Here is a 16,946-nt window from a genome sequence, read left to right as displayed (position 1 = left end):
GTATAGCTTAGCTTAATTTTCAGCACTCACCTCATAGTAATCTGCTTAGCTGGTGGAGAGTTTTACCATTTATGTATGTGGTAAAACTCTCCACCAGCTAAGCAGATTACTATGAGGTGAGTGCTGAAAATTAAGCTAAGCTATACACACGATCTAGTTATTACATTACAGCACATAAGGACTCCTTAAAAAATCAAGAGTCAATTCTCCTGGTACATATTCATAATGTCTTTATAGTTAAAAAATAATTTTAGATAACTTTAAATTTAGACTTGCCAGTCTGATTTATTTTTCATCCTGAGAAGCTTCCATTTAGAAGATTGTCATTTTGTCTGCAAGTTATAAAGATAACACCATGTTTCAACCTCTGTTACTATTGTTTTTATAAATCCTAAATGACGATCACAAATTTCAACCAGTTCTTTTGAAAGTTAAACTCTTGTTTCCATCTGATCTGTTATTAAAAACTTGGAAGCAAAGAAATTGCATAATCTTTTCATGTTGTGATGCTTAGTAACTACCATGTGATATTCCAACTTGAGAGGATTGTTCATTTCCTATTTGATCATTGGCCTGAATGATGCTTCTTATGTGAGAGACATATTCATTATTTGCTGACATTGCCTGATCTCCCACACGTTGTGTTTTCTTCATCAATATTACTTCCATCGTTACAGTGTTTGTACTATTCAAATATCCTATGCCTTGATAAAGTTTCTTCACAGTATACCTTATCAATCATTTTTGCAGTCTCTCTGGATTAATTTTTTGAACATAAAGTAAAACTTTAAGTTACCTTATTTCAGAAAGTAACATTCTAAAAAATACCAGTACAAAACTACTACCATTGTCAACGGTGAAAAATAAACTGTGCATGTGCAATTAAAATGCTGCTTACAGTTAAAAATTCTAGATATTCTAAGTTAGAAAATTAAAGTTTGTCTTATTAATGTTTAGTTATTTTTAGCAAATCCACTCCTGAAACTATCTGATCCAGCCTTTAATGGGTACATGTATATATATATATGTGTGTGTGTGCATGTGCAAAGTCCAGTTCAATACAGTGAAGTACGGAAGAGCAGAAGACATTTAAAGTAGCCAACTCCAAGGAAAACATAGATGTCATGAAACTGGAGCACTGGGCCACCATAAATTTTTGACAAAAGAATTGAATGGACCAAAAATTATTCATGAATACATGAAAGCTGTATATGATGATGCATCCTCTCCTGAATACCAGATAACATTTTCATCTATAGTTTAAATGGGATAGAGAATCCATAGAACATAACCTTTGCTCAGGACAACCAAAAGGAATGTGCCAAAAATAGGAAGACCTTGTTATGCAGGGTAGATGTATTAAAGAATCTGTGGTTGCCAGAGCGTTATATTTCTGAGGAGTCAGTATTACCTTCCACAAACACTTGGCCATGTCAAAGATCAGTCCTTGCTGAGTGCGGAGAATTCTCACACCTCTTCATAAACAGTACAGAGTTCAAATTTATGAGCAAAATTTACACATGGCCAAAACATGAGTCAATCTGATGGAAATACTATGAGTCACCAACACCTAACAAATTTGGGACTCAATCCTCCACTGGGAAGATCATAGCTACCATTTTTGGGATATAGAAGGAATTTTGAATTTTATTTCAATAGACTATGAGCCATATAAGAAAACAGTCACTGGAAATGCCTGTGCTGCTGTGCTTAAAAATTTAAGAGGGGCCATAATGAAAGAAGAGGGAAATTGATATGAGTTGTGTTTTTGTTTCTTCATGATAATTCTTCTGTATACAAGTCCAATAAAGCAGTTGCTGCTCTGGGTAGTTGTGGATTCCAGGAGTTAAACCACCCTCCTTACAGTCCAGTTCTGGTCTCTAGCAATTATTTCATCTTCAGAAATCTGAAGGAACACCTACATGGGAATTAATTTTTAAGATGTTGATCTCAGGGAAGCTGTAAATGGCTTTTTCAGAGACCAGAACAAAGACTTTTTTTATTTTCCAGGGGATATATATTGAGAAAAAAATAATAATAATAAAGATTAGGCTATGCTGTTTCTGTACTATCAAAGTGGATAATTATTTGAGTGGCACTGATATATTTATTTATTTTTACTTATGTTTTTAAATTTAATCTGTTTTTTCCCCCACAAAATATTTTGATAAAATCTATTTTTCCCATGAAAATTATTGGAGGTGTGTTGGGGGTGATGCATGAAAGATGTCATAAATTTTACCTGGATATTACTCTTTTTGGCTTAGAGGGGCAACTTGGAAAACAAAGCTAGTTACTGTTGGATTTCTCTTCCCCATGTGCAATACCTTATATTTAGAATTAAGGCTTAGTTGCCATTTTTCAGACTGTATTTGTGAAAAGTGTAATCCATTTGAAACAGCATAACCTGGGTCTGGTCATTAACCACTCCCCAAACCTTCAAATCACCAGCACATTTTGGCAGCTTTCCTTTTATTGGTGTCCTCAACTTAGTGCTCTTAATTTAAGGGCTGAAAATAAGAGTACTAAGCAAATCTGTTTTGAACAGGAGAGACTTATCCATAGGAAATAATATAACTAAATTTTAACTGATTGGTGTGATCTGTGTTTCTGATCAAAGGTGTATTCTTTTATTTGATTTTGAAGGTGTGTTCTTTGATTTAATCAACTATGTATTATACTTTATTAAAAAATTAAAAATTAAAATTGAAGAGCATTAAAAATTTTTTGATGAGGCCTCTAAATCACATAGAGGCCCCATCAAAAATGCTTTTATGGGTAACTCCTCCCAAGGCATTTGGTGTAAATGCTATTCTGGGAGAACAGAACACAAACCTGAGGGAGGGTATCAAAAAATACAGTGCTATGGTAAACAAGCACTGAGTGAACTGTGGAACAACTGTACTTCCTCATTATCATCATTAAGAAAGATTAAAAACAAGGGGAATGGGACACTACCAATCCTTGAATTATGATCACCCTTTGCCTCATTCTAAATCCATTCCCTGATGCACCCATGTGCCTTCCCCTTAATTCCAATTTTCTCCAGTTTATTCAATAACCTCTCATGTGAGACTATATCAAAAGCTTTACTAAATCTGGGTATATGTCAAAGTTGTTTTTGCATCAAGATGTTTCATGATCTCATCATAGTAATTAACCAGATTGGTCAGTCAGACAATGCCTTCCTTTCTTGAACCCATGCTGTGATTATTTAACAATTCTGGTTTTGTAGAGGTGACCTTGTATTTTGTCCTTAACCATAATAATGCCCACCACAGAGTCAAACCCATTGGGTCTGTAGCTTCCCATCACTTGTTCATGTTCTCCCTTATGGCTTAAGGCAGTGGTTTTCAACTGGAGTGCCGCAACAACATTCTAGGGGTGCCACGTAACTTGGGTTTAAGTTACTTAAACTTATTATTATTTTTTAAAATTTATGTTTATTTCATTATAAAAAGGTGTACAGTATCTTTTTAATTTTGTGGTGATCTATAATTGACGTTTACTTAGTACCTTTATATAAAAAATAAAATTATTATATACTATATATATATATATATATTAGATAGTATGAATCAGAGCTGTAATACTCAATATGTTCTACATTGATAATAATATTAGTAAAATAATAAGAGGAGTTTACCTCAATATAGTACGTAGAACACTTCCGTATGATACCCTCCAGAAATTAAAACGGAAAAAAACGAAAAAATCGACAACTTACTGGTACATTAGAGTAAAATATAAATAATTAAATAATCAATTTAAAACAATTAAAAATCAAATTAATGCAATTAAAAGAATCTAACGAAAATATTCAAAACGATTTTCCTTCCTGAAGCTGACAACGCTTTTCGATCATATGTCGTGATCACAGGAATGAAAATATTTTCATTCCTGTGATCACGACATATGATTGAAAAGCGTTGTCAGCTTCAGGAAGGAAAATCGTTTTGAATATTTTCGTTAGATTCTTTTAATTGCATTAATTTGATTTTTAATTGTTTTAAATTGATTATTTAATTATTTATATTTTACTCTAATGTACTGGTAAGTTGTCGATTTTTTTCGTTTTTTCCGTTTTAATTTCTGGAGGGTATCATACGGAAGTGTTCTACGTACTATATCGAGGTAAACTCCTCTTATTATTTTACTAATACTATATATATATATAAATATATATATATAATTTTTATTATGAAATGTAATTTGTATAATTATATTATTGTAATTACTATCATATAACATATATATATATATTTTAATATTAGATATATACGAGTACACACACACACACACACACACACACACACACACACACACACACACACACACACACACACACACACACACACACACACACAGGGAGAGAATTGGATCTAACAGACAGAAAATTGAGTAGGGGTGCCGCAAAATTAAATAAATTACTGGTAAAGATTTAGTTTATGGTGCACCCTTCAAAATGGCGGCAAGGAGAAGAGTGAGAAAGCAGTGATTAACGGATTGTAACTCTGCCCACTCACTGCGTTCCCCCTCTTCTCCTCGGCCGGCAGATGTCAAGTGACACGCGGATGGCACGTGGCACAGCCACAAGTATGACAGCTGAAAATAGGAGAAATCCAATAAATTTAAACAATCAAGTTAAAAAATAAACGTTTTTTGAGGATCACAAAATGTCACGTGACTTGAATAAGTGGGATATATATATAGCTGGAAAGATGGAAAAAAAAAACAGAGAAAGGTAATTTAAAATGAAATTTTGCGAAAGGAAAGGAACGGCAAATGAACAATTATTAAAAATAAAACTAACAGAAATGCACGTTTTTCTAGGCTATATTTTACAAACATTTACAATGTGATTGGCTGAAAAGAATTCAAAAAAGGCAAAATGGTAATTTTTAATGAAATTTAAAGATAGAAATTGAACGGCAAATCAACAATTTTTATCGAAGATCGACAACAATGTCCCAGAACCCCCCACTTTTGTGATCGATTCCACGTGCATTAACAAAGAAATGGCCCTTTGTTACTGCACAAAATTGCTTATTTTTCAAATTTTCGGTGGGGGCTGCCGTGCCGTAACCCCCGCTTTTGGAATCGAATAAAACTGGGCAACTCCACATGCATTAACAAAGAAATCGCTCTTGTTACCGCACAAAATGTCTGCAAAATTGCTTATTTTTTAAATTTGGGAAAGAAAACCACAAACTAACCTGATCAGAGGGAGACCTTCATTCATTGTCCTCACCAGTCGATTTATACATTTCCGAAATGGCTACTAGGAAAGAGCTTATCATGCTGCTGGAAGTTGAGTGACTCTGTCTCCATATATATTCTGCAAGGTAGGAGTCAAACTGATCATCGACAGTACAAGATGACAGTTGCCATTTAATGGCACTCCATGTACACTCAATACTATTGGTGTTAGCACCAGTTTCCGGGTCCCTAAAATGAATTGAGTGGTTCACAGTTAGGTGTTTAAACCTTTCTTCCCCTAGACAGTTATAAGACTTCCAACAGTCTGATACAATGGTGGTACCAGGCACTATGGAAGTCTTGATAATGTCCAGGAGAACTTCCTTACTCCTATTTTCAACGACCCGGAAAAAACACCGGGAAGAACCCCACCAAACACCCATTTCCCATTTACTCTTTTACCTCTATTGTACTTTCTATTTCCAAACATGCTTTCATCTAGTTCTACAATCACACCCACACCACCAATCATACAACTTTCTTTCACACATACATCAACACACACCTCGCGACAAAAATGTCTCCAGTCACACACGGTCGTGGAACTCATCCCCATCTCATTGATGATAAATTCCACGGGCACCTTCCCGACCCAAAAATAAGTGAGAAGGAGCACCTGGATTATTGTTAAATGACTCTCTGAGAACCACAACCCCTTGCACACAGACCTTTTAACATGATGAGGATTGGCCCCTTTCTTTCTGCAGACCCATACAAATCCATCCGTGCAATCCTTGCGCTCGGCCAAGCTCATCATACATTCACACTGGAAACACTTGTACTCTGATGCAATTAATTTAACATTCATACACCAATCAATCACAGCCTTGCATCCGTCCTTTTCTAAACCATACAACATTTTCGTGGTCACTTTCTCCATTGGGGTTGAATGGCAAAAAAAACCAATGTACAATTATATGAAGACAACTCACAGCAGCACAGAAGGCAATTCCTAAGCAGCACGAGGCAATCCTCAGCAGAAACAATCCAGAACCAAACAGCACAAAACCAAAGAAATAATGAACAGAATTACATAAAACCGGAATTAAGGGCGATTATGCAGTTCTAATTAGCCAATCAGATAATTGAGGACTGGGGGGGGGTATAAACATCATTTTCGGAGAACAAAACCTAATAAAAAAAAATTGAAAATAAGTCTTTAATTTTATAAGTTAATTCAGAAAAAAAAAAAAAAATGGATAAAATACATTAAATCGCATTAATTTTCTATTAATTAAAAATCATATAGCCAGAAATAACATGAAACCAGGAATTTGGTTAGGCAGTCCTAATAAGCCAATCAGATAATTAAGGACTGGGGAGGGTAGAAACTTCACTTTCGGAGAAGAAAACCTAATAAAAAAAAATTGAGAATAAGTCTTTAATTTTATAAGTTAATTCAGAAAAAAAAAAAAAAAAAACGGATAAAATAAATTAAATTGCATTAATTTTCTATTAATTAAATTCTATTAATATAGTCAGAAATATGATTTTAAATTAATGCAATCAAATGGAAATGGTTTCTTGTGTAGACTATACAAGAAACCAATTCCCTGACTACACAAGAAACCATAGTATATAGGTTTGTCCATTTTTGTATAATATTTTTCTGGGGCTCTGCCCCAAGACCCCCGTTTCTACAGAGACAATCGGCTCAAGTGACTTTTCTAAAAGCAAAGTTCATAACATGAACATACAGAAACACTGACATTTTACTGTCCATTTTTGTATAATTAATTTTCTATTAACTAGAAATCGTATAGCCAGGTTTGTCCATTTTTGTATAATTTTTTTCCCCAGACCCGCTTTTTTACAGGGACAATCGGCTCAAGTGACTTTTCTAAAAGCGAAGTTCATAACATGAACATACAGAAACACTGATATTTTACTGTCAATTTTTGTATAATTAATTTTCTATTAACTAGAAATCATATAGCCAGGTTTGTCCATTTTTGTATAATTTTTTTCCCTAGACCCGCTTTTTTACAAAGACAATCGGCTCAAGTGACTTTTCTAAAAGTGAAGTTCATAACGTGAACATACAGAAACACTGACACGCACCATCTGGCACACATGCCAGATGTTTCCGTATGTACAGGAGAACACGACACTGGGCGGAGTCAGCACCCGTCAGTCACTGCCGTGTCGGCGAGTGTAGAGAGGGTGCACCAAGTACTAAATCTTAGCCAAATTACTTAGGAGTGCCGATATTAAAAAAAAGGTTGGAAACCACTGGCTTAAGGGAACATCAGCTCTTTTATGGCTATGGGCCAAGGGGATCTTTTAGGGGCTTAATTATGTTCTCATTAACATTACTAATGGTTTTCATTGCATCTCACCAACATTACTAGCAGTTGAATATACTCACATGCCACCTTTTTAATTATAACTGTATTTACTTATATATATATTTTAGGTGCCCCAGTTTATTTTGGATCATTGCCATGTTATTGGCCAACCATGCCGCATAATTTGTACTCAGCCACGGCGCCTTGCAGCACTGTCAGTAGCAGAAAGAGTAGCAGCTGAACGAGATGACAAAGTGGGACAAGCAGTTGGTTACCAGATACGGTTAGAAAGCAGGTTAGCATATATTAGAATATTTGAAATTATTTATAATTTTAAATAAAACTACTGATATAACTCTTTAATTAAAAAATAAAATTTAAAGGACAACTTAAATGTTCAATTTATGCCTTAATACCATTTTTTTATTGCTGGACTAAATGTATTACAGGTAAAATATCTGAAATCTGGCTGACCAAAAACTAAATGAGCCAAAATCTGGACGTTTTATTTTTAAGATTTTTTTTTTTTTTTTAAGTGGACCATTTCAGTTTTGTTCAAAACTTATTTTTTGAACAGTGCTTTTTGGTTCTCAAAATTTGATTATATTAAAGTAAAGTTAAAAGATATTTAGCTTAACGCTTTCCAAAACTTATTTAGTAGGTATGTATCTGCGCATGTTTTTTTTTTTTTTTTTTTTTGCCAACCAGTACTTTGAACTTCCACAAGTAAACACACTATGGTGTTACTAATGATGGAAAGTCTGCTGGCCATCTAATGAAATCCACAATTTACCAAATTTATTTAGTTATTGTTTATTTATTTATCTTTTTGAAAATGGCATTTGCATATAAACACAAGCCGACTGGGCTAGCCGGGTGGGTAAAGTGCCTGCCCGGCAACTCAAAGGTCGCAGGTTCGATTCCCGCCTCAGACTTGGATCAAAGTACTGCAAAAACCTTGGGAGGTGCATTATGGCCACAGAAGCCTATGCGCTAACAACTACCAAAAAAAATATATATATATATAAAGACAACTATACCTTCATTATATGTGTTAAATATAAGAGAAATTATCATACCTTACTATAGGAATGCTCTTCAACCAACACTCACCCCCAACTTATCCAGTTAATCCATTACGAAAAAAAGGTTAAAGTTAGTAATGCGATAATTCATAAAATTTATTATCAATACATACGGTTTTATTAAAAAAGCTACTTCTGTGTTCAATTCCCATTATCTATTAACTGCTAAGAATGGAAAGGCGAAACGTAATCAGTGCACACTGAACCACTCAAGACTAAACCAACTTGCAATCACAGACCGGGAATCAAAGACTATTGTCAAATTTTCCTCTTTATTTTTAGTTAAACTTCTTTATAAGTGACTAAGTTATTTTGGTTGAAATCTGAAATATGTATTGATAATAAATTTTATGAATTATCGCATTACTAACTTTAACCTTTTTTTTCATAATAAATTAACTGGATAAGTTGGGGGTGAGTGTTGGTTGAAGAGCATTCCTATAGTAAAATATGAGAAATTTCTCTTATATTTAACAATATTACTGAAGTAGGAAGGATTGAACTTTATTGTTCTTGTCTTTAGCAACTTCACTATATGTAAAAACACTTAGAATGAAATGTGCTATAACATTTCTCTGTACTTTTCACTCATTGGTCTGTAATATCAATCTGCATGGTTTTCGATGTTTGTAAACTAATAGTTTTTTTGACTCAGTTTTTTTAATGCTGATATCAGAAATGTTATTTGTTTTTTCTATCATGTACCGTTTTTTCACAAATTGCTTAAGTTGATGGCATGAGTTGTATTATTGAATGTATTAAGTTAGGAATAAATGTCAGGAATTTGTAAACTAAACCTTCACATGTTGGCAACACTGCCCTCAGTCATTTTTTAATTAACTTTGAGGGTTCCATGCAACAGTGCTAATCAGCGTGTGCTCAGTTTATTTTTGAGGTTATTGTATCAAACTTGTATTGAAAAGTGAGTAAAATGTCTTCACGCAAATATTCAAACAGTCCAAACTTTTTTGTTATTTTGTGGAAGTTATGTAATCCTCAAGCAAAGAAAAGATATTTCAGAATTTGTGAAAAATGTGTATTGTGCTTTTGTAATCTGCAGATAAAGGAACCACTAGGTGGCATTCCCAATCACAGTGTATTGATTTGAGATTTACTTAAAGATGTAACTACCATCAAGAGTAAAGGGAGGAGGGTTTTTTTCTTTCATAAAGTGGCTACAGCAGTCTCAGACAGTTTTTAAATTCTATACAATAGTACCAACTGATGATGTTACCGTCAGCAAATTCTAAATGAGAATCATTTTAGGAATTAATCATAAAAGCTACTAAGCTTTCCATACCAACTATGAAATAGTCTTCAGGGTATTGGCCTAAATGGATGTCAGATGAACTGATAAAAATTATGGCAGAAAAGAAAAATGCATGGGATGCATATAAATTATTGGGTTACACTGATGCCTATAGTAGTTATAAACTAGTCTGTAATCAAGATGCAAAGTAGGTTAGGCAAGCGAAGGCAGATTACAAGAAATCTGTGACAAAGAATGCAAAGAGAAACAGCAAAGACTTTTTTACATATGTAGACACTAGAAGGAAGAGGATGAATCAAATTTATCCACTTGATATTGATGGTTCGACTGCTGATGACCCTGCTCAGGTTGCTGACAAACTAAATGAATATTTTGCGTCTACATTCACTCATGAGGAATTCTTTAGGGAAGGGCATGCTGGAATTTGAAGTTTATCAAACCCTAAGTGGATGCTAAATGATTTTGTAATAACTGAGAGGAAAGTGGAAGAGAAATTGTTGAAGTTAAACATAAGAAAGGCACATGGTGTGGGTGGGATTTATCCAATTACATTAAGGGAGGCAGCGAAGGAAGTAAGCAAACCCTTAAACATAATTATGAGAGCATCCCTGGATTCAGGTGACGTTTCCACAGACTGGAGATGTGCAAATGTATCCCCAATTCACAAAAGGGGATCGAAGGGTGACATGAGTAATTACAGACCAAGACTTGTTAGTTTAGCTTCTGTTCCAGGTTTGGAACATAATGGAACATAATCCAGGGAAAATAATGGAGTCACTTCTAAAAGAAGTAATGCAGGATCAACTATACAAGGCTGTAATTATACTTCAGACACAGCATGGGTTTTTAAGGGAAGTATTGCCTGACCAGTTTAATTGTATACTGTGATGTGGTTACAATGGATTTGGATGCAAAAATTTATTATGATATCATGTACTCGAATTTCAGGAAAGCTTTTGATACTGTTGCATGGAAGACTACTGTTCAAGTTGGAGCAGTATGGCATTAAGGGGAAGTTGCTACAATGGATAAATGGGTGGTCGAGTGGAAAAAAGGCAGAGAATGGTAATCAATGGACAGTGCTCTTTGTGAACTAATGTTATTAGTGGAGTCCCTCAGGGTTCAGTGTTAGGCCCATTGTTGTTTTGTATATTTATCAATGACATTGAAGAAGGTACATCAGGCTTAATGTCCAAGTTTGCAGTGATACAAAGATTGGCAAGGTTGTTAATAACAGTATGCTACTGCAACAGGATCTAGAAAAGTTGGGCAGATGGGCTGAAAAATGGCAATTGAAGTTTAATATTGACAAATGCAAAGTACTGCATATGGGAATCAGTAATCCCAGAGTAACATACCAACTACTACACCCAGGACAGTGGAAAATAAAAAAGACCTGGGGTAATTGTGCAGTTGGATATAAAGTTCTCTGAGCATTGCAGACAGGCTGCCAGGACAGCTCAAGGGATTTTATCAATGATATACAGAAATTTTGCTAGTAGGGAAAAGGAAGTGATTACCCCATTGTATAAGGCAATGGTCAGGCCACATCTTGAGTACTGCATACAGGTCTGGAGGTCTCATTTTAGGAAGGATGTAGAACTGCTGAAACAGGTATAGAGAAGGGCAATGAGATTGGTGAGGGGAACAAAGGAGTGCTTTTACCAAGGAAGGCTTCACTTCTGCAAATTGCAGTGTCTAGAGACTAGGCACCTGTGAGATGATCTGATTGAGGTGTTTAAGGCTTTGAATGGATTGAGCAAGCTCAGTGCTGATAGGATTCTTCCTCTTGTTCAGACCACACACATGAGGGGAATAGATGTTAGGAAGTTTGCCTTTAGCCACCAGATGGTTGATTGGTTGAAACTTCCATCCTTTGTTGTGGAAGTTGATAGCTTAAATAAATTCAAAGAATAACTAGACTAGCTATTGGAGGGAATGAATAGGTGAAACGGGAGGCATCTTTTTTTTCTCTCTTTGGTTGATGCTGTATAAGCTTGTTTTATTGCATCATTTGCCACTGCTGATGCTAACTCGGTGACCAAGATAAACAATGGGCACCACAAAAAGTTTGCTGGACCTGTGTTGAAGCGTTAAGATTGTGGAAAAAGAGTAAAAAGAAGGTTATGCAATTTCAATGATTTGGCAAGCACCTACAAACCACTATATGACTCACTTTTGCTTAGTTAATGTGGAAGGATACAATGCAAAGAGTAAGAAGAGCATTATGTATCCTAATATTCCATCTGCCATTAGTCCCACAAGGAGATAACCTGCTGATTCCATGCCCTCCACTTATATTGAAGAACGTAGCAGCAGAGAGTGCTGAAAGTGAAGCTTCTGAAGATGAAACTAGTCTCCATGCCTGAAGACATTGAGTCCAGTCCTCAACTGTTTTCACAACATGAATTCAATGATTTGATAAGAAATTTAAATTTACCAAAGGAATCTACAGAATCCCTTGGTTCTAGATTTAAGTAAAAAAATTTTCTAGTACATAGGATATTTTTCTCCTGGTACAAACACAGAAAATAAGAACTTGTCCCTAGTTTTTTGAGGGCGATTCTATGGTTTTTTGCAGTAAGATAAATGACTTAAACTATTTAAGAATTAGTTACAATCCTGCACAGTGGAGACTTTTTATTGAGTCATCAAAGAGGAGTCTCAAAGGTGTGTTGCTCCACAATGGAAATAAATATGGGTAAATTCCAATAGCTCACTCACTCTATGAATTTGAAAGAAACATATGAGAACTTGAAGTTGTTGACAAATATTAAGTATGAAGAATGTGGTTAGTTGGTCTATGCTGACTTTAAAGTGATAGGCATGTCCCACTTATACAAAAATGCCTTGCTTTTTGTGTGAGTGGGGTAGTGAAGCAAGGAGTAAGCACTGGGATGTCAAGGTCTGGCGAAAGAGGAACAGTTCATTGCCTAGCTCAAACATCTAAATTCCCATTGATTACCCAAGAGAAGCTAAAGCAAAGTATTTTTTTAGTCCTCAAATTCACAAATTGATGGAAGACTGAGATTTTTAGGCAACTCTGAATAAAAGAGGAAAACATGCATGGATTAGTTTCAGGCCTGTTTTTGAAACCTTCTTAGGGAACAGCAAGGATCCAGACTATAAGAATATAATTGAAAATATTATTATTATTATTATTATTATTATTAGCTATATGGTGCAAGGAAGCCCGAGGCTTATGCTGCACCAGCCAAAAAAAAAAATTCCCGAGCCACCCTGAGAGAGAGAGAGAGAGAGAGAGAGAGAGAATGAGAATAGGGAATCACCAAGAAAGAGAAGAATGATGATATCCAGCTCAGGACCCTGGGTGTGCCATGCCCATACTCACCAGATGTGAGCCCCCGAGGTTAAATATGTTGGCAAACTTTAAGAAGCTGGGCTGCAGCATGAGTGTAAAGGTACATTTTTTACACTCCTGCATTGATTGCTTCCCAGAAAATCTAGGACGTGTTAGTTGAGAACAGGGTGAGAGGTTTCTCCAGTACATTAAAGACCGACCCTCTTCCTGATTATTGCTGGTTGCTGAAGAGGGGCTGTAAAGTAGAAGGATCTGCAAGGAAATCAAAGAAATGAAAATTTGTCTCATCACAGATCAGTTTTTATTGGACTGAGAGGTCAGTGTTTATTGGACTTTTTACCTCACTGCCCTTTTTTATGGTATTTTCAACGTGCATTTAAATATAAAAGTTTGGCAAAAGTAGCATTTTGTTATAATTTCATTGCACAAATTTCGCTAAAATTAATAAAAATTTGTGAAAAATCAAATTTTCTTTTGTGATTTTTAAGGAAACCTGATGTGATGGAAACAGAGAATTCGTTTTTGAAATCAACGTTAGAAAATGATTCAGAAACATTCTTTTTCTGAGAAAACATCAGTGAATTTTTTTTTCAAAATGCAGATTAGTGTAATTGTTCACAGAGAAGATGCCCTCTACTACATTGTTAACAAGAGAGTGCACTGTTTAGGTTCATATTTTTGAACTTCAGTTCAGTAGGCGATTCAATTTAGAGTTGTCATGTGTACAACTATTTGTTTTCAAAATCAGTCTTTATTGATGATAATTTTTATTAATCTTTATATTAGTTAAATCTTTACTGATTTCTAAAATTAGGGAGAATACTATCTCTGTGTCGCCGACCGGGCTAGCCGGGTGGGTAAAGTGCCTGCCTAGCAACCCAAAGGTTGCAGGTTCGAATCCCGCCTCGGGCTTGGATCAAAGTACTGCAAAAACCTTGGGAGGTGCATTATAGCCACAGAAGCTGATGCGCCAACAACTACCAAAAAAAAAATCTCTGTGTCGTATTGTTTTTTTTTTTTTTTTTTTTGTGTTGCATGGAAAAAAAAAAACAACCACCTGACCAAAATTTGCTTGATAAGTCATGGCAAGCTTTTGTCTGGTGGTTTTCATGCTTGTATTAATTTGTTTTTCTGATTATTTACTGTTTGATATTTTAGTATATGCAACAGGTGTGCATGTATTCTGTTAATGGTGTTATACAGTTATAGCAAATTTTGTTTGTGATTTCCATTTTCGTCAGATGTTCAAGAAATCAGTAAGCCAACAATACTGTATAAGTATTGTTGCAGAAAGCTGAAAAACTGAAATTGTTTTGCCTCCTATCTCAATTTTTCCGAATAAATTGATGCGTTAAAGTTGAAAGATTATTATCCAGACTACATTTCTTCCCTGAAATGATTGTTTATTGTTATTTAAGCTATCAACTTTCACAATGATAGATGGAAGTTTGTTCCAGCATTCAACTACCACTGGCTAAAGGCAAATTTCTGCACATCTATTCTACAACTGTCTTCCTTCAATTTGTATTTATGCCGCCCCAGGTTCGTAACCTGAACAAGAGAAAGAATCCCATTAGCATTGAGCCTGCTCAACCAATTCAAGTCCTTATACACCTTAGAGGGAAAGCTGTGTGTTATCAGACACTCAGCCTAAAACACTGATGGATCCAATATCTCTCTATTACAGAAGATTTAGGAGAAGTCCAGTTGGCCTGCTCCCTAAAATCCACTCATGCACACCTTCTCTATGGTAAGCCCTGTTACATCACTTGTTACGTTGTTACGGTGGCAACAAACGTGTAGAGCGGTTCTCTTCAAGACGCCTGGTCAACGTGAAGAGGAAAAGACCAAACCCTCCAGCATATGACAGCACAACAAAAAAAATGGCCCTCAGTCCCCAGCAACTTTCACTCTCCCTCTTACAGCAGCGAGAGGATCAGAGTGGAAGCAGAGGGTGCTAAGAATCTCTGGGTACGACCAGGCTGCCATGCATGGAAACTGAACTTAGCCTGTTATAACGTAAGATCACTCATTGGTGAAGACAGGATATTAGAGCTGGAAAAGGAATTAGAGAATATGAATTGGAATATCATCGGTTTGGCTGAAACAAGAAGAAGAAATGAATCACTTATAAGTTTATCAAGTGGAAATCTGCTGTACACCAGTGGAAACAGTGAAAGGAATGAAGGTGGAGTTGGGTTTCTGGTCCCCTTAACAAACCCATGCTGTGTCTGAATTATTGCTGCAGTCTTGTCTAAATGATCCTGCAGTGCTTCTTTAACCAGTGCCTCCATTAATTTTCCCAGAACAGAAGTTAAACTAACAGGTTTGTAATTACTCATGTCACCCTTTGATCCCCCTTTGTGAGGCACAGCTCCAGTAAGTGGGAACCTCCCCCGAGTTCAAGGATGCTTTCATAATTATGGCTAAGGGTTTGCTTACTTCCTTTGCCGCCTCCTTTAATATAAGTGGATAGATCCCATCCATCCCAAGTTCTGATGTCAATTGCTGAAAACTTTCCTTTGGCCACCACCAGAGCAGTTGAAAAATGTTCATTGTCAATCACACAAAGGGGGGGGGGGGTCTAAAGCCTTACTTTTATTCCTAAAAAAAGTATAAGTATCATCTTGTTCAGTTAAAAAATTTCCCATGTATTATTTGGTTTCTGTTTATTTTTTCTCCTTATTATTTTTTAATGGAATATTAACAGGGTGGTTTTTGTAGGTAATGTGATTAATAAATTTAAAAAAAGTAGACAACTGCACTACTGATTGTATTCTTCCTTTATCCATGCTTGAATTTTTACATTTTATGTTTAGTTAGATTTATTTTCCAAAAATTGGCAATCTCCAGGACCCAAGGTTAGTGGATTTTGGACATGTCTAAAAAAATATATAAATTCATACACCGACCATTGAATAAAATTTAAAATTTAATATGACTACAATCTTTACACAAAAATATTTACAATAAACTATTGCGGAATGCTAAAAACTGTAATAAAAGATCATTTACAATAAACTTTGCTAAAATATAAAACATTAAAAGCGCTAAAAACCTGAAGCTTTCGGGAGCGTCAGCTCCCTTCTTCAACAGTGATATGACTTCCTGCAACATCTCCTTAAGCAGCAGTCTCACGGTACCTCCACACGTGGTATTTCTCCACGTGGTTCAATCGGCACACGGTCAGAACTGGAAGCAGAAATGTCTCGGGAGCGTGGCAAAGAAAATCGTTCATCCGAGCTTAATATAATTGTTTCAAAGATAGGATTAATACGTATACCTCTATCTCTATTCTTGGTATTCCTACTGGATGAACTAATCCGTAAACCCTCGAGCCATTTACGCTCCCAGTATCCATGTGCACGATCCAAAATAATAGTGTCCTCCGGGGAGATTTGATGCTGCTTCTCCCAAAAATGTTTGGCCACAGCAGACTTGTTGTATTCAGTGGTTCTTATGGCATTTAAATGTTCCCCCAGACGATCCCTGAGCCGTCGTTTTGTTTCCCCCACAATTTATATATATTTTTTAGACATGAGTTTTCCCGACCTCAGAGGCCTGAGGCCTCTTTCAGGAGATTTTGGACATTATATGTGCATAATTTTTTTTACTTTCATTACTTTTGGATCATTGATGAAGCCAATGAATCATTATTACGACAGTTAATGGCATTGCCAAATTTCATTGGCATTGTATGCCAATGAAATTTTATTTCATTT

General features: G+C 35.6%; 1 protein-coding gene across 2 annotated transcripts in view; it reads left to right on the top strand.

Annotated features, from left to right (window-relative positions):
- The window catches only part of LOC150088812 (3'-5' RNA helicase YTHDC2-like), a 281,725-nt gene that overhangs the window by 62,223 nt on the left and 202,556 nt on the right, over positions 1-16,946 (top strand). For both annotated transcript variants that reach the window (XM_090369668.1, XM_090369667.1), the window contains exon 6: positions 7,676-7,842. In XM_090369668.1, the coding sequence (XP_090225794.1) occupies positions 7,676-7,842 (167 nt within the window). The remainder of the gene's footprint in view (positions 1-7,675; positions 7,843-16,946) is intronic.

This window comes from Mastigoproctus giganteus, chromosome 3 (genome assembly GCF_048544385.1).
Source record: "Mastigoproctus giganteus isolate SK-2022 chromosome 3, ASM4854438v1, whole genome shotgun sequence".
Taxonomy (NCBI): Eukaryota; Metazoa; Arthropoda; class Arachnida; order Uropygi; family Thelyphonidae; genus Mastigoproctus; species Mastigoproctus giganteus.
The sequence above is the reverse complement of the archived record's forward strand: the minus strand, read 5'-3'. Positions and strand labels throughout refer to the sequence as shown.